We start from the raw sequence: 26,266 nt of genomic DNA, 5'->3' as shown, positions 1-26,266 counted from the left end.
GAATAATTAGAAATTATTTCTATTATTTTTTGGTGTGTTAATCTTTTTAAAAATAAAATGATTATTGTTAATAAGAATAAAATAAAAATTCTAACAAAAATTATGCAAATTATGAAGCTTAGAGTGTTTAGAAGAAAAACAGCAACTTGTGTTGAAGATTTTAGGCATAGCTCTGTCATTAAAATGCTTATTTTGCAAAGATGGGCTTTCTGGTTCAGTCCCAAAGAACAGCACCTTGATCGAGATTCGTCTATACCAATGGTTCCCAAAGTGGGTGGTACTGCCCCCCTGGGGATGCTGGAAAGTTCCAATGGGGCATTGAAGTGGGGGGCGATAATGGGGTAGTGATTCATGTAAAAAAACAACAAAATAATGGGTTCAGTAGGTTAAGTTATATTTGTGAAATACAGTTGCTTTGAATTTTGCTTCAGAAAGAGGTTCATGTTTGTAATGGTTAGTTAGTGGGGGGGGGGGCTGCTAGGAATGTGGTCTAGGTGTCAAGGAGGTGGCAGCCTGAAAAAGTTTGGGACTATACTTTAAGGACTTTTCCCAACCAATTTTCTTCTCTGAGTGTTATTTGTGTCTGGAATTCTGTGTCTTTTTCCAGATTAGTTATCCCACTAATAGAGGGTACACTTGTTTTACTGATGTAATCATCACCATCATTTAACATCTACTTTCCATGCTGACATGGGTTAGACAATTTGACGGGAACTGATATAAGCCGGAGAGCTGCACCAGGTTCCAGTCTGATTTGGCTTGATTTTTACGGCTGGATGCCTTTCCTAATGCCAACCACTCCAAGAGTGTAATGGGCGCTTTCTACATGCCACCAGCACAGGTGCCATTTACATGTCACTGGCAATGTCCTTCCAAATAACATGTCCTCTCTCCATAAGCTATAGGAGCTCCTAGAATTTGGAAGGAGATTTCAAGCAACCACAGTAGTGGAATTATTAAGCGTGACCAACTGTAATTCTTTTTATTTGGCACCTAGGCCATGACAGAGAGGGGACAGTACAAGGACAGACAGAACACCACAGTGGGGACAAAAAACATAAAACGAATGAAAAATGGAAAAATGTACAACGAAATCGATGGTGATGAAATGGCAGCATGTGCCCCACTCACAAGCAGTACCATTTCAACGTTCTTACTTTCAGTTTGTAATCTTCTTCGTTTTCCTTATTTTTTCACTATTAGCATCATTTTGTTTACTCTTTTTTCCTTCTTTTTTTTAAAACCATTTTACTCTCTTTTTTTTTTTTAATATCTGATGTACGGATCTAGTTCACTTAGTTCTACTACTGGCAGCAGTGCAACGAACTGCACCACAAATCCCGGATGCTCAATTTGACACTTTTCCTTCAACTTTTTATATTTTTCCTTATCGATTAGAATAGCTTTTATGTTTTCACCGTACATCTCCCTGGGCAACTTAACCCTTATAACGGATTTAAGCTTGGTTATCACTCTTTCGGTATATAATGCTTTTAGTGTGACCAACTGAGACTATGGATACTATCAAACAAATTCAGCTTTGGTCTGCCCCTAGGTTTCCTGCTGGTTAGCTCAGCTTGAAGAATCTATCTTGCAATTCTTTCCTACAACATTCTAATCACATATCTATAGTACTGGAGTTGTGACCTCTCGATGAGAAGTAGAAGCTTGATCTGGACAGACTCCCTGTTCTCTGAGCTATGCACCATGTCAAATAACATTACTGCAGAGTGGAGATCCTTAGAAGGAACCCCGTTCATGATTGAGCGTTTTTTTGGTCGTTAATGAGGATAGGCACACAAACCGAACTGAAGATTGCGAGTTTGGTTTTTTGTGGGTACAGTACAATTGCTGGATTGGGTGCCAGGCATGAATAGGACCACTGCAAGTTGTAATATGAAAAGAATGTTAATTGACAGGTGTTCAAACTGAACATCAACCATATCAATGTCAGAGGCTCTGCAAAGGACAAAGCAGACACTTGTTTCTTCCTCTTCCTTATCATCATCATTAAGCTCTCATCTCCAAAGAAAAGTAAAGCCAGTTCTCTATCCTATGTACACCAGTAGTTCTAAAGTTAAAGTTTCTAATAGGCACAGGAGTGGCTGTGTGGTAAGTAGCTTGCTTACCAACCACATGGTTCCGGGTTCAGTCCCACGGCTTGGCACCTTGGGCAAGTGTCTTCTACTATAGCCTTGAGTCAACCAAAGCCTTGTGAGTGGATTTGGTAGATGGAAACTGAAAGAAGCCCTTCGTATATATATGTGCGTGTGTGTGTGCGTGTGTGTGTTTGTGTGTCTGTGTTTGCCTCCCACCAACATCGCTTGACAACCGATGCTGGTGTGTTCACATCCCTGTAATTTAGCAGTTTGGCAAAAGGAACCAATAGAATAAGTACTAGGCTTACAAAGAATAAGCCCTGGGGTCGATTTACTCGACTAAAGGTGGTACTCCAGCATGGCCGTAGTCAAATGACTGAAACGAATAGAAAATTTTTAAAAAATCAAAGAATACTTACCGTTACCCAAAAGACATGTATCAAGAGCTGAAGTTAATAGAACAGCAGTTTTCAAATAATCAGCGTTATAAACATTGTCGGTAGCAAGTGTGTATAGCTTAATTATGTTTACTAATACATCAATTCCATCCAGTTCTCGCAATGTATTTTGGTTGGTCTCTAATAAACAAAAAAAAAAAAACGAATGTGTATGCTTGTTGCTTCAGTAAAAATATTAAATATAACCATCATTGTCATCATCATTGTTTTAACGTTTATTTTTCCATGCTTGCATGGGTTGGATGGGATCTGTTGGGGGCAGATCTACTACTTCTACTACTACTACTACTACTACTACTACTACTAGACGCTCTTCTTGTGGCTAGCTCTTATTTGATCCCATGCAAAGTAATACTTTACCCCTTGCCTGACATGTTTCTGCAGAATATCCAAAATGAATGCCATTCATTTACAACAACCACAGGTAGTCACGACAAGGAGACACAAAAACACACACACACACACACACACCATCATCATCTTAATGTCCACTTTCTCATGCTTGCAAGAGATGAACAAAATTTATTGAGGCAGGTTTTCTAAGGCTGGATGCCCTTCATGCCACCAACCCTCACCTGTTTCCAAGTAAGGTAATATTTTCCCATTGCAAGACATATTTAAGCAGAATGTTGGTAACGAACGTCACTGCTATTATGCAATGCCAAGAGAAGGAGACACAAACACACAACCATACGTGCACGCACACACACACGACAGGTATCTTTCAGTTTCCATCTACCAAACCCAGACACAAGGTTTTGGCAGCCTGGAGCAATAGTAGAAGTCACTTGCCCAAAGTGCCTTGCAGTAGGATTGAACCCAAAACCATGTGGTTGGTAAGCAATCTTCTTAACCACACAGTCACACTTGCACCTCATATTCATAATTATAAAGTATACCTGAACTCCAAATTCACTCTACTTAAATTCTCATTGGAAAAAAAAAAAGGTGAGAAAGAAAATATTCTTCATTTTCAAACAGGGTTTGTAGTCCTGTAAGCTGCATGGCAACCTCAACGGTGCTGGTGGCATGAAAGAAAAAAAAAGAACCCAGTCAACATTCCAAAGTGGTGGGCATTAGGAATGGCGTCCAGAGTAGACACCGGAGCACAATGCAATCCTTGGAGCTTATCAGGTCCTATCAAACTGTTCAAACCATGCCAAAATGAAGCATAGATGTGAAATGATGATGACGACGATGATGATGATGAGTTGCAAGGTATCAAATGAATTTATAACATTTTCAGATAACATATTGAAGAGAGAACAAAAATACACATAAATATATATATAAAAATATAGCAGGAAACCAGGAAAGATCTGAAAGGTGAAAGTTCATCATGATTTTGGCAGAAGCAGGAATAGACCAGGATGAGACAGAAGAGTATCTGTGAAGTCTTTAATGTTGATTTGACCTAGATCCATGGGATCACAACAGGTAAGATCCAGGGAATCATAATAGGCAAGTAAGATCCAGGGATTCATAATAGGTAAGATCCATAGGATCATAATAGATAAGATCCAGGGGATCACTGGTGAAAAACTCTTCAATAATAAAAAGGTAAGTTGCAGATAGTTCTTTACATCTGTTTCTGTGGAAGTTACATATTAAATGCAGATCAATGCAGTTTTTCTAAAACACAGACTGTAATATGCAAACCATCCATCATAAGAAGAAGAGTACATACAACAGTAAGGAAAATAGAATATGTCTAAATAGAGAGGTAGATAGATCTACACTCCAACTGAGAGGGAAATATATATTGATGAAAAGTACTAGGTGGCTGTTGAGGATAATGTTGTAGAGATCGATATTTATAGGAATAAGGGGTTAATAAAAGGATATGAAAAATGAGAGAAAGGAAAAAGGAGTTTTATCTGAGGAGGAGAGCAAGCTGCTATTTCTAGCTGTTCATGTAATATTAGGTTGTTATCATGTACTTTCTTTTCAGTGCTGTATCAATGGATATTTTAGTGTACCTTCTCTTAAACACCTATATGTGTGTGTGTCTATCTGTCTATCTATCTAGCTATTTATATATATATATATATATATATATATATATATATATATATATATATTTGCACCATCCTATTTCTAAGTATAGACAAAACACTGAATCTTGCACAGATTTATATACAAAAAATGTTTTCCCACCCAATGCCTATGTCTAACATTGTTACATTTAATCCATAATCTAAATTTCTAGCCATAAACTGATAATTAAAATTAAATTAAAATTACATTCAGATTTAGAGATATAATAGATTTCAACTATTTACATTGCTTTAGGGTAAAACGTACTGCCGCTAGTTTTAAAATCTAACTTTATTTATTGTATAAATTTTTTTTTCCTTTCCAAACTATAATTTTGGTTTTGCTATGCCTTCCCGTTTCAAACTCACCGCAAAATCGTTTTATTTATAATTCCGGTTTTACTCTTTGTCGCTTTGAACAGGTTTCAAACTGCTCAGATATTTTTAAAATAGATGATCCACTAAGTTTCTTTAAGAAGTACTACTATCAATAGAAACTGACAATTTAATATATTTAGTGGAAAATAAATATTTGTTTATTCCATTACATTTTGCCTGAATGAATGCTTTAATACAAGTGAAAATTGACTTCAAAAATTTAAAAAGAAATTTAGATTCTTAACAAATTATAAAATCAAAATGATTATTCCTTTTGCTTTTTATTGATTTTCATTTTAAATTCATTCCACTAAACTATTATATATCATTTCTATTCTGCAGCTATATTGTCGCAACCCAACAATATTTTATTTATAGCACAATTCTCATTGAATTTATCTAAGTTTAACTACTCTCCTCACACACACACACACACACATACACCTCCCACCTGAAATAAAAGGAATGAAGAAAAATCCTTATTTTCTTAAAAGTGTAAATGTAATTCAAAATTAGAATACTTGAAAGGCTGACACACACATTCATACACACATCATCATCATCATTCAGTGTCCGATTTTCCATGCTTGCAAGGGTCAGATGGAATTTGTTGAGGCAGATTTTCTATGACCAGATGCCTTTCCTGTTGCTAACCCTCCCTTGTTTCTGAGCAAGGTAATATCTCTCATGGCCCAACACAATTTTCACAGGAGACTGGAATTAAACAGCTTCACCTGTACAAGGATGATGCTCATTTACAACCATCAGGTGATATTTAGACAAAGGTGCACACACAATATTTTTATTAAAAACAAAACACATCCTTTACAACATGTACTGAACACTCCTTCCTTTAACATTAAGTAACATACATACATACATACATACTGTTATGTCTCAAGCTACTGCTATCTAGCACCTTCGGATGATCTCAACTCGTCAGCTACTCGACGGCTACTCAACTGTCAGTCGACTGTCAGTCCACCGCTACCACGGTCAGACTACTTCTATTTATAGGTCTTGGTTGAGCCTACTTCTTCACTTGGGGGCGTCGACACAACACATACATACATACATGTACGTGTGTGTGTGTGTGTGTGTGTGTGCAGTTTCATGTAAAAACGTCCATGCAGTGTCACATAAAGGGTGCCCGTGCTGTGCCACGTAAAACCCAGTATACTCTGTAAGGTGGTTGGCATTAGGGAGAGCATCCAACCATAGAAACCATGCCAAATCAAACTGATGTATGTATATTTATTACACACACACACAAAGGACTTCTTTCAGTTTTAGTCAACAACTAAACCCACTCACAAGGCTGGTCAGACAAAGGCTACAGTACAAAACATGCCCAAGGTGTCACACTGTGGTATTGAACCTCAAACCACACAATCTTGGGTCCTTTACTTTTTTTTTTTTTAACTCTCAGTATCTTCAGTCATTCTTGAGTTTTAAGGTCCTTTTTTTCCTTCATATATACATATAAGACAGCGAGCTGGCAGAAATGTTAGCACAGCAGGTGAAATGTATATCGGTATTTCGTCTGTCTTTACGTTCTGAGTTCAAATTCCACCAAGGCTGACTTTGCCTTTCATCCTTCTGGGGTCAATAAATTAAGTACCAGTTGCGTACTGGAGTCGATCTAATTGACTGGCCCCCTCCCACAAAATTTCGGGCCTTAAGCCTAGAGTAAGAAAGATTCTTAAAATATTGTTATTTAGGCGGTGAGCTGGCAGAAACGTTAGCATGCCGGGCGAAATGCTTATCGGTAATTCGTATGCCGCTACATTCTGAGTTCAAATTCTGCCGAGGTCAACTTTACCTTTCATCCTTTCGGGGTCGATAAATTAAGTACCAGTTATGCACTTAGGTCGACGTAATCGACTTAATCCCTTTGTCTGTCCTTGTTTGTCCCTTTTATGTTTAGCCCCTTGTAGGCAATAAAGAAATAAGAAACGTTAGCATGCTGGGCAAAATATTTCGCGGTATTTTGTCTGTCTTTATGTTCTGAGTTCAAAATAAGTACCAGTTGTGTACTGGAGTCGATCTAATTGACTGGCTCCCTCCCCCAAAATTTCAGGCCTGGTGCCTAGAGTAGAAAAGAATACACACATACATACATATATATATATATATAAAATGAGATTTAATCAGCTATTTGTAATTGAAAAAGAAAAACTGCCTTATATTGCGTCTTGTTTTTCTGTTTGTTCATGTGTAATTAACTTCCAGTGAAGAAAAACTATGATTCTGTTTTTATTCCAAATACATCATCAAATACATTCCTTTAATAATGTTTTTTCTTTTCTTACCACCCCCACCTCACCCCCATACTTAATCACATCTGATTAGAATATTTTTGGATGGCTTGTGTTAAAGAAATTAACTTAGCTTCCACTAAACCTGACCCCCATATTTCTCCCTACATTAATTCTTCGTCTTTACTTTTGTCTCTCAGTGTTACCCTTCGCATTTTGTGCTGAATTTCTTTGGAAGATCTTTGTTATGTTTCACAGGTGAAATATATCAAAATGCCATGTTCCATATTTTTATTCAGATTATTATTTTTTTATTTTTTGCTTGTTTTCAGCTGTCATGCAGTAGAGTGGTCACACATACATACACACACACACACAATGAGCTTCCATATTGATTCCATCAATCAAATTTACCCACAAGACATAGGTCTGCCTGGGGCTATAGAACTCACTTGCCCAAGGTGCTATGCTATGGAACTGAACCCAAAACCCTGCAGTTGCAAAGCAAGCTTCTTAACGACACAACTATATTTTACTCTTTTTTTTTACTCTTTTACTTGTTTCAGTTATTTGACTGCGGCCATGCTGGAGCAGCGCCTTTAGTCGAGCAAATCGACCCCAGGACTTATTCTATGTAAGCCTAGTACTTATTCTATCGGTCTCTTTTTGCCAAACCGCTAAGTTACGGGGACGTAAACACACCAGCATCAATTGTCAACCGATAGTGGCGAGGACAAACACAGACACACATACACACACACACACACACACACACACACACACACACACACACATATATACATATATACGACGGGCTTCTTTCAGTTTCCATCTACCAAATCCACTCACAAGGCTTTGGTCGGCCCGAAGCTAGAGAAGACACTTGCCCAAGGTGCCACGCAGTGGGACTGAACCTGGAACCATGTGGTTGGTAAGCAAGTTACTTACCACACAGCCACTCCTGCGCCTATTAATCATCATCATTTTATATCTACTTTGCAAGGCTTACACAGGTGCTCTGCAGCACAGCATCTCATACTTGTTGCAGTCCCTTATCATCTTCACACGATTCAGCATCCTGAGATCAGCCCTTACCACTTTTTTTCCCCACATCTTCTTCCTCTAACTGAAGTTCCTTCCACCTAGGTCCCTTGGCAATTTTTCATCCAGCTGCCAGTTTTCATACACATCTCATAGCTATACCACTGCAATCTTCTCATTTGTGTATTACAATTAATTCCCCTTATATCTAATTTTTTCTCTTTTTAAATACTAATACATTATTAATAAGCTGTGTCTTGAGCAATGTGCTAAACTCATGTAACATATGTTGAAACCTAATTGGCTACACATGCATATAATACTGGCAAGAAGTTTTCTGCATAGAAATATTTATAATACTTAATGAATAATTTAGCAAAAATAAGTAAGATTTTCTAGTTTATTCTTTACATATTTTTGTTAGTGTTTTGCCTGTTATAATCATTTTCTTCTCTGCTATCATTAGATGTCCAGCTCCATAAACGTAAAAACATTCTCATGTATTAATTGGAAACAGTATTTTCACAGCCAACAAGTCCATCGTAAAATCTAAATGGTACATATCTTAAGCTTACCCCGCTGAGGTTAATATCGTGTAGAAGTTGTGTATAGGTTGTTACTTACTTCATTAGAACTATATCCTCACAGTTCCTCTCACAAACAACAAAATGTCTTATGCTTGTTGTGAGTAAATGTTTGTCTTTATCAGTTGTCTTTTACTTGTTTGAGCGATTGGACTGTGGCCATGCTGGGGCACCACCTCGGAGGAGCTTACTCAAATGGATTGACCCAACACTTATATAATTATTATATACACATAGGCGCAGCAGTGGCTGCGTGGTAAGTAGCATGCTTACCAACCACATGGTTCCGGGTTCAGTCCCACTGTGTGGCACCTTGGGCAAGTGTCTTCTACTATAGCCTTGGGCCAACCAAAGCCTTGTGAGTGGATTTGGTAGACGGAAATTGAAAGAAGCTCGTCGTATAAATATATATATATATATATATATATATATGTGTGTATGTGTGTTTGCGTGTCTGTGTTTGTCCCCCCACTATGGTGGTGTGTTTACGTCCCCGTAACTTAGCGGTTCAGCAAAAGAGACTGATAGAATAAGTACTAGGCTTCCAAAGAATAAGTCCTGGGGTTGATTTGCTCGACTAAAGGCGGTGCTCCAGCATGGCCACAGTTAAATAACTGAAACAAGTAAAAGAGTAAAGAGTACATCTACACATGACAGGCTTCCACACAGTTTCCATCTACCTAATTCACTCGCAAGGCATTGGTTGGACTGGGGCTATAGTAAGAGCCACTCCCCCAAAGTGCAATGGTGTGTGACTGAACCCAAAACCAGTATGGCTGCAAAGTGAGCTTCTTAACCACACAGCCATGTCCGTTCCTATCTATATCTTCCATCTATCAGTTGTTTCAGTCTTTACACTGTGGCCAAGCTGGGGCACCACCTTGAAGAGTTTGTAGTCAAATGAATCAACCCCAGTACTTATTTTTTTTTTTTAAAGTGTAGTACTTATTCTATCAATCTTTTCTGTTGAACTGCTAAATAGAGGGACCAGCTATCCGAGTTGATAGTACCAGGGTAGATAAAGCAATTAAGAGTATGAAGACCGGGAAAGCCCCCGGCCCATCAGGAATCACTGCAGAGATGCTCAAAATATCTGGCAGTGTTGGCTATAGCCTAGTCACCCGTATTACGAACCAGGTGATACACGAAGGAGTCATACCCTATGACTGGTGTAGCAGCATCATAGTCAACTGCTACAAAGGTAAAGGGGACGCTTTAGATACAAATAATTACAGAGGCATCAAGCTGTTAGATCAGGTTATGAAAGTTACAGAGAGGGTCATAGCCCAACTAATTAGGGAGCGAATCAATTTAGATGAGATGCAGTTTGGGTTCGTGCCAGGTAAAAGCACTACTGATGCCTTATTTCTAGTGAGACAGTTGCAGGAGAAATACCTAGCTAAGGATAAACCTCTGTACCTGGCTTTCGTTGACATGGAGAAAGCCTTTGACAGGGTCCCCCGATCCCTTATCTGGTGGTCAATGAGGAAACTTGGGATAGAAGAATGGTTAGTGAGAGCTGTGCGAGCCATGTACAGAGATGCTGCCAGTAAGGTGAGGGTTGGAAATGAGTACAGCAATGAATTCCGGGTAGAGGTAGGGGTCCACCAAGGTTCCGTCCTCAGCCCCCTATTATTTACCATAGTCCTCCAGGCAATCACAGAGGAGTTCAAGACAGGTTGCCCCTGGGAGCTCCTCTATGCTGATGACCTTGCCCTAATTGCGGAGTCACTATCAGAACTAGAGGAGAAGTTTCAGGTGTGGAAGCAAGGTCTAGAATTGAAGGGCCTTAGAGTCAACCTAGCTAAAACCAAAATCCTAATAAGTAGGAAGGTAGATAAAACACAAACCCCTTCAGGTAGATGGCCCTGCTCAGTATGTAGAAAAGGAGTAGGTAGTAACTCTATAAGATGTACCCGGTGCAAGCTATGGACACATAAGAGGTGCAGCAACATCAAAGGCAGGTTAACTAGCAAGTTAGTTTTTGTTTGTGGCAGATGTTCAGGTGCAATACAGACTGCAAACAAACAGGAAACAACTTCTATCTCATTCCAGGGTGAAAAACTAGAGGTAGTCGATAGCTTCCGCTATCTGGGCGACCAAGTTAGTAGTGGGGGTGGGTGCGCTGAAAGTGTAGCTGCTAGAATAAGAATAGCCTGGGCAAAGTTTAGAGAGCTCTTACCCCTGCTGGCGACAAAGGGACTCTCACTCAGAGTAAAAGGCAGACTGTATGACGCATGCGTACGAACAACCATGCTACATGGCAGTGAAACATGGGCTGTAACTGCTGAGGACATACGTAAGCTCGCAAGGAATGAAGCCAGTATGCTCCGTTGGATGTGTAATGTCAATGTGAATACCCGTCAGAGTGTAAGTATCTTGAGAGAAAAGCTGAACATTAGAAGCATCAGTTGTGGCGTGCAAGAGAGACGATTGCGCTGGTATGGACATGTGGTGAGAATGGAGGAGGATAGCTGCGTGAAAAAGTGCCACACCCTAACAGTTGAGGGAACCCGTGGAAGAGGTAGGCCCAGGAAGACCTGGGCTGAGGTGGTGAGGCAAGACCTTCGTACATTGGGCCTCACCGAGGCGATGACTACGGACCGAGACCTTTGGAAATGGGCTGTGCGTGAGAAGACCCGGCAAGCCAAGTAAGATCGTTGCCAGTGCCCCTGGACTGGTTCTTGTGCGGGTGGCACATGAGATGCACCATTTTGAGCGTGGCCGTTGCCAGTACCGCCTGACTGGCTCCTGTAGGATTTTCGAGCGAGATCGTTGCCAGTGCCCCTGGACTGGCTTGTGCGGGTGGCACATAAAAGACACCATTTCGAGCGTGGCCGTTTTCGTGCGGGTGACACGTAAAAGCACCCACTACACTCTCTGAGTGGTTGGCGTTAGGAAGGGCATCCAGCTGTAGAAACTCTGCCAAATCAGACTGGAGCCTGGTGTTGCCATCCGGTTTCACCAGTCCTCAGTCAAATCGTCCAACCCATGCTAGCATGGAAAGCGGACGTTAAACGATGATGATGATGATGATGATGATGCTAAGTTAAAGGGATGTAAAAAACGACACTGGTTGTCAAACGCACTCACACACGCACATATATTCATTCACCCACAAATGGCACCCATGCTGGTGGCACATAAAAGCATCCATTATACTCTCGTAGTGGTTGGCATTAAGAAGGGCATCCAGCTGTAGAAAACCATGCCAAATCAGACTGGAGTCTGGTGCAGCCTTCCAGCTTACCAGCCCCGGTAAAACTGTCCAACCCCTGCCAGCATGGACAACAGATTTTAAACGATGATGATGACTGGCTTCCATACAGTTTCCATCAACTAAGTTCATTTGCAAAGCATTTGTTAACCTAGAGCTATTGTAGAAGATGCTTGTCCAAGATGCTGTGCAGTGGTACTGAACTCGAAACCTCATGGTTGCATTGCAAATTGAAATATTCACAAATACCATTTCACTAACTCAGGCATTATTAAGAGTAATAACTTTTTAGTTTTAACCTTGTCCTTCTAATAATAAAAATTACACACACACACACACACACACACAACAGTAATAATAAATATAAAATTTAAAAAGACCTCAGGTAAAAATTGTCTCTTATAAATAATTCATTTTTGCATTAAGAATTTAAAAAGATTAAAAAAAAGGAATACAATCAACTAATTTTTCTTACATCGAAGCATATAATATATACACACAGATATACATATACACGCATATACATTCAAACACACACATTCATATATACACAAGCATACATATATACACAAACATACATATATACACACATTCATATATACACAAACATACATATACACACACACACATTCATATATACACAAACATACATATATACACACACATAAATTCACACATTCATATATACATAAACATACACACATACATATAAATTCACACACACACACACATACACAAACATATACACACAAACATACATATATATACATTCACACACACACACTCGCACATACATATACACACACACATTCACACATATTCACGCACACATACACACACACACACACATTAATAGTCATTACTTCTGCTAGTACGCATTAATCAAAGAAACATATTTATTCAATAGACACATTAACAATAAAGCAGAACTCTGAAATCAAAAACAAAAACAATACAATTCTAAGTATCCAAATATATATCTTGTGCGTATATATAGTGCCTACTTACCATTAGAAGCAACAAGCATTGCAATGAGTCTTACTACACTTTGCACAGCTAAAAGATGTTGGCATTTTTTGATGAACAGCAAACTCAATTTTAGAACATGTTTTGCACAATATTCTTGATTCTCAGCTATAAAAAGATGAATACGTACATGAATATGTAAATAAAAACTTCAAACATTTCAAAAACGATTTTGAAAATGAAAATATCAAATAAAATATGTATTCTATTTCAACTTATGGATGATGACATGCCAATTTTGTTTCGTAAACTACATGAAATATTTATTCAGCAATTAAATTAAGTGCAAATCTCAATATTTCCAAATAACTCAAATCAAATAATTCTTAAAATAATAAAAATATATGTTGCGACTGAACTGTTTTAAAAATCATTCTTTTAAATTCTAGTTCTGCATAGCTTTATCAAATATAATTTTATGTGATTCTTATTCAGGCTAACAAAGCAAGATAGAGTTGATTTTTCAATTTAACATTGGAATTATGGAAGCTTTTCAGGAAAGCAATCAGCCATCCCTAATAACGAGTTATTAATTTTAATCACACATTATGCATCCAGAAATAGATATTCAGGAGAATCAATAGATAGGCAAGGACCTCATCTTTGAATGAGGTAATCTTCAATGAAAACACTTACAACATAGAAAAATGACAGTACGGGGGTGTGGGGTGGAGAAGGCCTGGCTGTGTGGTTAAGAAGTTTGCTTTGCGACCATGTGGTTTCAGGTTCAGCCCATTGAGTGTTACTTTGGGAAAGTGTCTTCTACAACAACCCCAGACAGACCAATGCCTTGTAAGTGAATTTGGTTGGATGGCAACTGTGAGGAAGTCTGCTGTATATGTGTGTGTGTGTGTGTGTGTGTCTTCACTGCTTGACAACCGGTGTTGGTTTATTTACATTCTTGTAAACCTAGCAGTTCAGCAAAAGAGACAAATCGAAAGAGAACCGAACTTTTAAAAAAGCAAGTACCAGGATCAATTTGCTTGACTAAACACTTAAAGATGGTGCCTCCAACATCTTTTATTTGTTTCAATCCAATCACAGAAACAAGTAAAAGATCAAAAAATGAATAAACAAATGATAATTCTTATTTTTATGTTGCGCAACATGAAGTGATTGAAATAGAAATTTAAAGTATTGTTACGTTTTGGGATGGTCTTTCTTTTTTTTTTTGCAAAATAATCACTGTAGTTTATTTTGTAGTCCACACTGTGAAGTGGATGGCATTTGGAAGGGCATCCAGCTGTAAAAATCATGCCAAAACTGACCTCGCCTGTGTTTGTGCTACGTAAAAAGCACTCGGTCCACTCTGCTGTGTGGCTGGTGTTAGGAAGGGCAACCAGCTGTAAAAACCCTGTCAAAATAGACACAGAAATCTGGTGCAAGCTCCTGCCCAGCCGGCTACTGTCAAACTGTCCAACCCATGCCAGCACAGAAGGTGGACATTAAACAATGATGATGATGATACGCATGCACTAAAAATTCATTCTTCCCTTCAGATTTATTATTGCTTTTTATTTTATTGTCCTTTGTCTGAAAATCTGAAGTGAAGAACGAATGTTTAGTGCATGTGTTTATTTTGGAAAAACAAAAAAAAACCAAAAAACTAACCATTCCAAAATACAACACATGATTTCACATCAAGAATTTTGCAAAACAAATACACAAACATAAAAATTTAAAGTACATTCATACAAAAGGAAAAGAAAATACACACTTCTCATACATTTATAGTTATTAAACACAAGAGAGTAGAAATTATGCAGTTTAGTTACCATTTGCCAAAATTTCAATGGCTTCATAACTATCTGCATTAAATTTCAAGGGATTTAAACTATCATACACCAATTACAACCAACTTACCAACTTCTGCTGCAGTTACTATTAACCGAACTGATTATATATCTGTTATCTTGTCTCATTTACTTGTTTCAGTTGCTGGATTGTGGCCATGCTGGAGCATCCCCAGTACCCGTTTTAATGTCTGGTACTTACCCTATCGGTAACTTTTGATGAACTGCTAAGTGTCAGGGGATGTAAATAAACTAACATCAGTTGTCTAGCAGTAGAGAGGTGACAAAGTCAAACATGCACACATTCATGTGTGTATTTGTGTGTGTGTGTATATATATATATATATATATATATATATATATATGATCATGTAACATGTTTTCCATGCTGGCATGGGCTGGACAGTTTGGCAGGAGAGCTGTACCAGGCTCCAATTGTGTTTTTGGAATGGTTTCAAGGGCTGGATGCCTTTCCTAATGCCATGGCCACAGTGTAATGGCGGGAACAAGTAAAAGAATAAAAGAATAGTCTTGTGAGTGGATTTGCTAGACGGAAACTGAAAGAATCCCATCATGTACATATGTCTATATGTGTGTGTCTTTGAGTGTGCTTATTTCTTAGTATTTGAACTGTTAGAGTTATTTTCACAATTTATCCAATACAACCCTTAAACCCCGCTTTCCCAGGAATTACCGGGTACATCAGCTAGTGTGTGTATAGATATATCATTATCATCATCATTGCTGTTTAACGTCCGCTTTCCATGCTGGCATGGGTTGGACAGTTTGACTGATCTGGCAAAGTTTCTACAGCTGGATGCCCTTCCTAATGCCAACTACTCCGAGAGTGTAGTGGGTGCTTTTATGGGCCAGTCAGGCGGTACTGGCAACAACCACGCCAAAAAGGTATTTTTTATGTGCTACCTGCACGGGAGCCAGTCCAGTGGCACTGGCAACGACCACACTCGAATGTTGTTTTTCACGTGCCACTGGCACATGTGCTGGTAGGGCAACTCTCGCAACGATCACACTCAAATGGTGCTTTTCACGTGCCACTGGCATGGGAGCCAATCCTTGGCCCTGGCAACGATCATGCTTAGATGTGCTTTTAACGTTCAATGAAATCTAAATGAATAGGTAGGCTGAGAAAGTGCTATAATTGATCATCAATTAGGTTCCAAGTTCACAGCTGAGGCTGGAGCTGGGGACCCGTATTACGCTTCCATGTTAACAGGTATATATCAGAGGAAAAGGACAATAAAAACCAAGGCAGGACGAGTATCTCAAGTCATAATAATCTGATTAGGGTAAGGCAAATTTGAAGTCTTACACCTGATTTGGGATATCCCAAGTGATAGGTTAGCATCTCCATACACTGGGTATCCCATCATCAGAGACAAGGTAAGAAAGTTCTAGACAGGGAAATTCGCAGTTTATAAAGAATAAAATAAAGATTAAAAATAGATAGAAGAATATAGACTGGAGAATAAAGTTCACAGCTCATCTTTTTCCAGAGGGTATGGAGGTTGGCCCGTACGTCCGTGAAGGTATAGGCCCTTAGATATAATCCCAGGTAAGTCCAGGTCGTATTTTGAATGATGCTTTAGACAGAAGTGGGTTGTGAGTGAGTGAATAGAAGAGAGCGGAAAAAGAGAGAAAAGACAGGAATGGGATAGGTACGGGGGGGGGGGGGTGAATGAGAGCAAAAGTAAAGTAAAATAAAAAATTAAAAAATTAAAAAATGAAAATGAAAAAATGAATAAAAACAAGAAACAAAAAGAATAAAGATAGACATTAGATGCCAGTATTATTCTTCATAAGTGTCAGTTCAGGGTAAGAAATCAGGCGTTAAGGTTTTGGTAAAGTGGAGGAAGAAGGTATTTATGTCTATTATTTAAATAGACAAAATCTAGGTTAGGTGTGGTCAGTGGTCAGTAGGGATAACTGAAAATAGGTTGGATGGTTTGACAGGAGCTGCACTGGGTTCCAATGTCTCTCTTTTGGCATGATTTTTACAGCTGGATCCCCTTCCTAATGCCAAGCACTTGACAGAGAGTACTGCATGCTTTTTACATGGCACCATCAGCAATGTTTTTTATGTGACACCAGCACAAGTGCTTTTTATGTGGTACCATCACCAGCACTTTTCATGCGGCACCACGTAAAAGTACCCACTACACACTCGGAGTGGTTAACGTTAGGAAGGGCATCCAGCTGTAGAAACTCTGCCAGATCAGACTGGAGCCTGGTGTAGCCACCTCGTTCACCAGTCCCCAGTCAAATTTTCCAACCCATGCTAGCATGGAAAGCGGACGTTAAACGATGATGATGATCATCATCAGTGCTTTTTACATGGCACCAGCACCAGTGCTTTATCCAAACCATGCCAGCATGGAAAAGAGACAATAAATGGTGATGAAGATGAAGATTAGTGGGGTAATTTAGTTGATTGCACAACTAAATCTTTATCATTAAAATGAATGAAGATCTATTTGCATTAATTTTTGTTGGCTGCCAACAATTCTTCATTTGCATTACACTGTTTCTAAGATTCATTTTATTTTTGAAGACTTTACTAGTTTCAACTTTATTTTTTTTTTTTTGTGTGTGTGTTTTAGATTTAAACCTAGCATTAATCACTTACTTTCTATCCTTTCTACAATATGAGCAAAAACAAGGAAAAATTCTATAAATGGAAAAATGATGTAAATAAATTAACACAAAATAAGAAATTACCACTTAATGAAATACAGAAACTATGCAATTTGCTAACAGATAATGCTAAAAGTGTTAAGGCCCTGGGTGACATCATTACTTCAGGCTTCAGGAAACAAAAATATATTTCAGAAATTAAAAAAAACAAAAACAAAAGAAAAACAAAAAAAAAAACAGCAGCTAATCTAAAATTTAAGTATGGTACACTATAAGAACAATAAAATATAAATAAATACAAACAATTTAGAGGAATTTGAAATGTAAAACATTCAAATCAGTTCCAGAAGACGGTAAGTTAGATCAAGAAAACAGTGAAGAAGGTTAAACTATAAACTATTCGAGATAAGGGAGAGAAATCAGAGGTGAAAAGATTAAAACCTGATTAATGCTAAAGGGTCAAAAATATACTTTGTTATAACATGAGAGTCAAAACAGAAATCACGACCATCATTTAATGTCCATTCCCCATGGTGACATGGGTTGGACGGTATGACAAGATTTGGCAAGCTGGAGGGCTTCACCAAGCACCAGTCATCTGTTTTGGGAGGGTCTCTACAGCTGGATGCCCTTATTAACACCAACCCGTTTGAAGAGAGTATTGAGTGCTTTTATGAGACACCCACACAGATGCTCCTTACGTGGTGCTGGCACAGGTGCCGTTTATTTGGCACCAGCACAATTTTAGCAGAAAGCCAGCAATTTCAAGGGTGGATCTAAGTTGATTATATCCACCCCAGTAATCAATTGGTACTTATTTTAATCAGCCCCTGAAAGTCAACCCAAGCATATTCTGAAATCAGAATATAAAGAGGCACAAAATGTCGCTAAGCATTTTGTCTGGCAACTTGCAGTCTTAATGTCAAGATAAAAATATTCTCTTCTTTTTATCTTTTGCTTGTTTCAGTTTCTGAACCACGGCCATGATGGGCCACGACTGTGAAGGGTTTAGTCAAATCAATACCAGGGTTTATTATTCTACTTATTCTATCAGTCTCCTTTGATCAACCAGGGACATAACAAACAAGGCTGTGGAGTCGAAACAAAAAACTTTGACTCTGGCTCCAGCTCGTCTACTATTGGCACCTTCGACTCCGAGTCTGACTCTACTATGTAATTAAGTGATTGTGGTCTATTTTACCAATTCCGACTCCAGCTACTCTTAATTGTTTCTGACTCCGACTCCATGACTCCGACTCCACAGCTCCGACTCCACGGCTCCATGGCTCCGACTCCATAGCCCTGATAACACACAAACACTGGTTCTGCCCACCAAATCTGATTAGAAAGCAGTGGTTGGCTTGGGCCCAAATGGTTGCAAAGTGAACTACCTAACCATGCAACCATGCCTATACCAAATGAAGAATTTAATAAAATAACTTCGTCATTATTAAGCTAATATTTGAAATATAAACCAACATGCACAGGCAAGGCTGTGTGGTAAGCAGCTTGCTTCCCAACTACTTGGTTCCAGGTTCAGTCCCACTGCTTGACACCTTGGGTAACTGTTTTCTACTGTAACCTTGGGCCAACCAAAGCCTTGTCAGTGGATTTGGTAGATGGAAACTGAAAGAATCCCATCGTGGGTGTGTGTGTGCATATCATTGTGTCTGTGTTTGTCCCAACCACTACTTGACAACTGGTGTTGGTATGCTTACGCCCCCTGTAACCTAGCAGTTCAACAAAAGGAATCAATAGAATAAATGTCAGGCTTTAAAAAAAAACATAAATACTGGGGTCGATAGACTCAACTAAAAATTCTTCAAGGTGGTGCCCCAGCATGGCCACAGTCTAATGGTTAAAACAAGTAAAAGACGGAATGTGGATGTAAGATTATTTTAATTCAGACCATTCTAAAATGGGATCCTTATATCATAGAACCAGAGCCAGACTCTGGAGGATTGGTACCAAAAGACTAAAATAACATGTTAACTGATATATACACACCAGTGTGTGTGTGTGTGTGAGTTTGATTCTAACTGTACACCAGATTATAAGCACAAATATCTGATTGAAATTCTAAAAGGAAGAAAAAAAATTAAGGAAAAAAGAAAAACAGAAAAAAAGGCGGGGGGGAAATTGTCATAAATAGATATGAATTGCATAAACCAATTCCACAAGAAGAAATCTATTACCTTGTATCACTAAATCAAAAGAAAGGCATATATTTGCTTACAGATTAAAAATTGAGGAATAGTAGTAGTAGTAGTAGAGGTGGTGGTAGTAGTAGTTGTGGTGGTGGTGGTGGTAGTTGTAGTAAGTGGTTACAGTAATAATGGTGGTAGTAGTAGTGGTTATAGTAATAGTGGTAGTAGTAGTAGTAGTAGTAGTAGAGGTGATGGTTATAGTAATAGTAGTGATGGTGGTGGTGGTGGTAGTAGTAGTAGTAGTTGTGGTGGTGGTAGTAGTAGTAGTAGTTGTGGTGGTGGTAGTAATAGTAGTAGTAGTAGTAGTAATAGTAGTAGTAGTAGTAGTAGTAATAATAGTAGTAGTAGTAGTAGTAGTAGTAGGTGGTGGTGGTGGTGGTGGTAGTAGTAGTAGTTGTGGTGGTGGTAGTAGTAGTAGTAGTAGTTGTGGTGGTGGTAGTAGTAGTAGTAGTTGTGGTGGTGGTAGTAATAGTAGTAGTAGTAGTAGTAATAGTAGTAGTAGTAGTAGTAATAATAGTAGTAGTAGTAGTAGTAGTAGTAGGTGGTGGTGGTGGTGGTAGTTGTAGTAGGTGATTACACTAATAATGGTGGTAGTAGTAGTGGTGGTTATAGTAATGGTGGTCATAGCAGTAGCAGCAAGAAATAAACTATGAAGTGAAAAAAAAAAACATCCATTACATTTATAGCTGAATAAAATTATTTTTGCAGATAGTTTGATCAATGAGAAGTATTCAAAAACGAAATGATATTCTTAAAGGAAATATTAAAACAAATTAGATTTGCCTGTAACATTATATTTTCTTACATGAATTGTATGTGAGATCCACATTTACTACATAAGCAAGAATTTTATTGGAATTGGTAATTCTTGTAACAAATAAGATGGTTTTATGTCTCAACGATGTAGATAGGGGATTAGCTGGGGTGTGATTATTCTATTTAAAGTTATTCTGTTACTGAAAACCATTATCATCATCATCATCATCAATTTTTAATGTCCATTTTTCTGTGCTTGCAAGAAACCTGCCAAGGCAGACTTAATGTGATTCTTGTCCCCAACTCGCGCCTGTTTCCAGGTAACATACCATTTTCCCATAGCGAGACAAGGTTTTCAAGGGAAGTTGCAAATGAGCAGCCCTGCGTGTATGACGGTGATGCTTGTTTACAACCATCACATGATATCAAGACAAGAGTACACACGCATATATACACATATATATACACATGATGGTGCCATGTAAAAAGCACTGGTGATGGTACCACATAAAAAAGCACCCAGTACACTCTGTAAAGTGGCTGGCATTAGGAAGGGCATCCAGCTTTAGGAACCATGTCCACACAGACAATGAAAACTGGTACAGCTCCTGTCAAAATGTCCAACCCATGCCAGCATGGAAAATTAACATTAAATGATTATTATAATGATGGGCTTCTCCAATTTCCATCAATCAAATCCACTCACAAAGCATTGATTGAGCTAGGGAAATAGTAGGAAACACTTGCCCAAGATACTACACAATGGGACTGAACCCAAGACCATGTGTTTGAAAAGCAAGCTTCTTAACCACATAGTCAGGTCTGTGCCTGTTCACCAACACCATCACCATCACCATTATTATTTAATGTACACTTTTATTTTCAAACAAGTTTTTTTTACGTGAAATCTTGATTTACTACATAGACAAGGTGGAGGCGCAATGACCCAGTGGTCAGGGCAGCGAACTCGCGGTCATAGGATCACGATTTCGATTCCCAGACCGGGCGTTTTGAGTGTTTATTGAGCGAAAGCACCTAAAAAAGCTCCACAAGGCTCCGGCAGGGGATGGTGGTGAACCCTGCTGTACTCTTTCACCACAACTTTCTCTCACTCTTTCTTCCTGTTTCTGTTGTGCCTATAATTCAAAGGGTCAGCCTTGTCACACTCTGTGTCACGCTCAATCTCCCCGAGAACTACGTTAAGGGTACACGTGTCTGTGGAGTGCTCAGCCACTTGCACGTTAATTTCACGAGCAGGCTGTTCCGTTGATCGGATCAACTGGAACCCTCGACGTCGTAAGCGACGGAGTGCCAACAACAACATAGACAAGATTTTTAGAGAAATCAGTAATTCTTCTTCTAACAAATGAAATAGTTTTATGTCTCAAAGACGTACGAAGTGGATTGGCGAGAAGTGATTGCTCTATTCAAATTCAATCAGTTACCGAAAATTACAACAAACAGACAACTGAATATGCTGATCTTGTAACAAAGAACTGATACAAATAAGATGCACACAATTTTGCCAGTAGGGGATTGTAGTAATGTAACGTAATGACCAGCAGGCACGGTGCGAGGTTTATTGGGGAGTTTTTTCCAGGAAGTTGTATAATTAGCATCTTCCATGTTATGGAAGCATTGACAGAAGCATTACATTCATTTAAAATCTTGTTACACCCCACCCCCTCTGCTGGAGCCTCATGGAGCTTTAGGTGTTTTCACTCAATAAACACTCACAATGCCCAGTCTGGGAATTGAAACCATGATCCTATGACCATGATTCCGCTGCCCTAACCACTGGGCCATTGCGCCTCCACTTGTATGTGTATATATAACCACACACACACACACACACACACACATATATAAATGAGTTTACTATCACGTTAGTTTTTATTTTAGTTATTTTTTTCATTTTCTTTATTGAACTAAATTTATATTTTTAAAAATGATTTAATAAATCTAATTTTGATTTTATTATATGTTCTGTCAAATATCAAAAACCTTAAAAAATTAATGGCACTCATTCATTTAAATATGGATTTTTTTAAAAACCTCTCTCACACCTAACACTTTTATTATACCACATATACATACATATATATATATATATATATATATATATATATATATATATATATATATATATATATATATATATATTTTTTTTTTTTTTTTTTTAATAAATAGTCTTCAGAATTTTTATTTCTTGAATATTGGAAATTCAGAATCTGCTAGAATCAAATTTTTTTTTAACGAAACAATAAAAAAGTATTTTAGAAAAAAAAAAGAAATCAATATTGAGGCACATCTCAATTTAATGATTTCTAGAAATATTTTTACCATTATTACATGAATAGACATGAATATCTTGTAATAGCTGTATTAGTTTTCAAATTAATGATAGTAATGTGCATTCATTATTGAAAGCATTAAGGTTGCAACGTTTCATTTTCTGAATGTTTAAAATACTGTTGTTTTATTTTATTAATGACGAAAATGTAATTTCAAATGCACTGTAAATATATCTTTATATTATATATATTTTTACGTAAAAAGCACCATTTGAGTGTGGTTGTTGCCAGTGCCGCCTGACTGCCCCCCCCCCCCACCGTGCCAGTGGCACATGAAAAGCACCCACTACACTCTCAGAGTGGTTGGCGTTAGGAAGAGCACCCAGCTGTAGAAACCTTGCCATATCAGATTGGAGCCTGGTGCAGCTTCCTGGCTTGCCAGTTCTCAGTCAAACCGTCCAACCCATGCCAGCATGGAAAGCAGACATTAAACGATGGTGATGATGATGATGATGATGATGATGATGATGATGATTTCAAATGCAAATGAAATATAACTATATACACCCACAAACAAAGTGCTTTTTTATAATTATCCAAACAGAAATATTAAGAAAAAAGTACAAAGTCGTCCTGCAAATCCTTTATACCCTAGCCCTAATTAGTTTCTGATTAAAAAATTTTAATTTTTCACACTTTCTGATATTCAAAACACAGACTTTGCCCTTTTTTAATTTTTTTTTTTTTTTCACTAAAAGCTATAGAGGAGAGAAGTGGAGATTATAAAATCCATAATTATATGAATGTCTAATTAGACGATTTTCGAATTGAACTGTAATATCATCATCATCATCATCATCTAACATGCACTTTGCCATGTTTGCATAGCTCAGACAGATTTTGTTGAGGCAGATTTTCTATGGCTGGATGCCTTTCCTGTCACCAACCCTCAATTGATTCTAAGTAAAGTAATATTCCCCAAGCCTTGGCATGCAGTCCATGGAAGATGGAAAACAAACAACCTTGCTTGTATAACAATGATACTCATTTACAACCATCATGCGATGTCTAGACAATGGTATACACAAGAACATATATAATCATCATCATCATTTAAATGTTCCATGCTGGCATGGGACAGACTGTTTGACAGGATTCAACAAGTGGAAGACTATGATGAGCTCTAATGTCCATTTTGGCATCGTTTCTATGGCTGGATGCCCTTCCTAATGCCAACTTCTTTACAGAGTGTACTGGGTCTTCTTTCTTGCCACTGGCACAAGAGAGGTCACCATGTGGCTTGCAAGACTGCAAAGCCAAAAAAAAAAAGAGGGGAGAGGGCTTTATGCTAGATGAGAATAAAAGGGATAAAAGGAGTGAGTGGGGCAAAGAAGGTTCTTGTAGAAGACATTGAGAAGAGAGAGTGAGAATGAATCAGTAAAATCAAATATGTTGAGATTTCATTCCAGCATTACTGCAGTGGGAATAACTCGATTTGAAAATACAGAAACAGTAATTACGGTGAATCAAGATAACTTGTATATAACACATACCATAAAAACCCATGTAATTTATACACTTTTTTTACGCAAAAATAGAAATAAGCTTTAGTGGGTGTGTAAATTACATGAGTAGATAGTTTCCGGAATATCTTTTGAATTTTTTTTTTTTTTTTTTTTTTGCTAAAAGACTTACAAAACATAAAAATTTGTAGCAGAAGTTGACTCATTTAATGTCAGAAAAGGTTTTTACAGAAAAAATAATGGCTTAAATTTCCATAATGAAGTTGACTTTTATTTATGCTGGACAGTATTACTTTTTCTGTATAAATTCTGTATAAATGCTTACTTTTTCTGTATAAATTTACTAAAACCATTAAATGGTTAACTGGTTTTCCAAGTCTGACATTCATGCTGGTAAACACAGTCCGGGCCATATTTTACATTGCTTGGAGTTTCTACCTATCGCAATGGAGCACATATTTAATTTCTCCTTTGCAGTAAACGACTCATAAGTTCTGCTCATATTGGCAATAATGGTAATGACAAACTTTTAAATTTGCTTGACATTTTATAAGTGTGAAAGGGATAAAAATGTTGATACTCTGTTATCAAAGGTTCCGACAAGAATAAGCAGAAAAGAATTCTATTTACATAATCAGTTTGATTGGTCACCTTCCTCTGTCGGTTGAGTAAAGTGTCATCCAAGCTGATGCTTATTGGTAATTAAACTTAATTTTCAGTACCTGTGCATATTTATCAGCTTTGTTTTTGTTGGTAATTTTTATCAACAACTTTCCCTGTGATCATGATTTGAGAAGACATACAGCAGTATGCTAAAGATCGGACATAATCCCTTGTGGGCAAGAAATGTAAAATAAAGTTTATGATAAACAACACAAACACTTTGTAATTTAATAGCTTTCAATGTGATGCCTGTTAAACAGAAATTATTTTTATTTAATGAAAATTCAATCATAAGTGAAATTATGCTAAATACAACTAAATTGGAAACCCTTTTTCCCCTGGCGATATCAGCAATTCTGAAAACTTTTAGGTGGGAATTTTCAGTCATGGGACTGTGGCCATGCTGGGGCACCGCCTTTAAGTGTTTTTAGTCACAGGACTTGACCTCAGCACCTATTTTTTTTTAAGCCTGGTATTTATTCTATTGGTCCCTTATACTAAGCTACTAAATTATGGGGACATAAATATATGCAGGTGTGACTGTGTGGTAAGAAGCTTGCTTCCCAACCACATGGTCCTGGGTTCAGTCCAACTGCATGGCACCTTGGACAAGTGTCTTCTACTATCGCCTCAGGCTGACCACAGCCTTGTGAGTGGATTTGGTAGATGGAAACTGGAAGAAGCCTGTCATATATATATATATATATATATATATATATATATATATATATATATATATATATATTGGAAACCAAACCAGTGAGTGTGTTAAGTAATAAGGCACTAAAAGAGAATGATTCTCCCCAGAAACAATAAAATATGCTTCAGCACTCAAATTCACATAATAAAGAATCTTGCAAACCGAATATAAACATGAAATATATATATATATATATATATATATATATATATATATATATAGGCACAGGAGTAGCTGTGTGATAAGTAGCTTGCTTACCAACCACATGGTTCTGGGTTCAGTCCCACTGTGTGTTACCTTGGGGAAGTGTCTTTTAATATAGCCTCAGGCCGACCAAAGCCTTGTGAAACTGAAAGAAGCCCATCATATACATGAGTGTGTGTGTGTGTGTGTGATTGTGTGTCTGTGTTTGTCCCTCCAACATCGCTTGACAACCAATGCTGGTATGTTCACGTCCCCATAACTTAGCGGTTCAACAAAAAAGACTGATAGAATAAGTAGTAGGCTTACAAAGAATAAGTCCTGGGGTCAATTTGCTCAACTAAAGGCAGTGCTCCAGCATGGCCGCAGTCAAATGACTG

At 37.9% G+C, this 26,266-nt stretch overlaps 1 protein-coding gene across 1 annotated transcript in view; it reads right to left on the bottom strand.

The window, feature by feature from the left end:
• Nucleotides 1-26,266, bottom strand: part of LOC106870139 (uncharacterized) — a 118,281-nt gene that overhangs the window by 28,977 nt on the left and 63,038 nt on the right. The window contains exons 7-8 of the mRNA XM_089355590.1: nucleotides 13,080-13,205; nucleotides 2,519-2,677 (exon numbers count right to left, since the gene is read on the bottom strand). Coding sequence (XP_089211716.1) covers nucleotides 2,519-2,677; nucleotides 13,080-13,205 — 285 coding nt within the window. The remainder of the gene's footprint in view (nucleotides 1-2,518; nucleotides 2,678-13,079; nucleotides 13,206-26,266) is intronic.

This window comes from Octopus bimaculoides, chromosome 7 (assembly GCF_046866305.1).
Source record: "Octopus bimaculoides isolate indiv1 chromosome 7, ASM4686630v1, whole genome shotgun sequence".
Taxonomy (NCBI): domain Eukaryota; kingdom Metazoa; phylum Mollusca; class Cephalopoda; order Octopoda; family Octopodidae; genus Octopus; species Octopus bimaculoides.
Note: the sequence above shows the minus strand (reverse complement) of the source record. Positions and strands in the feature narration are given on the sequence as shown.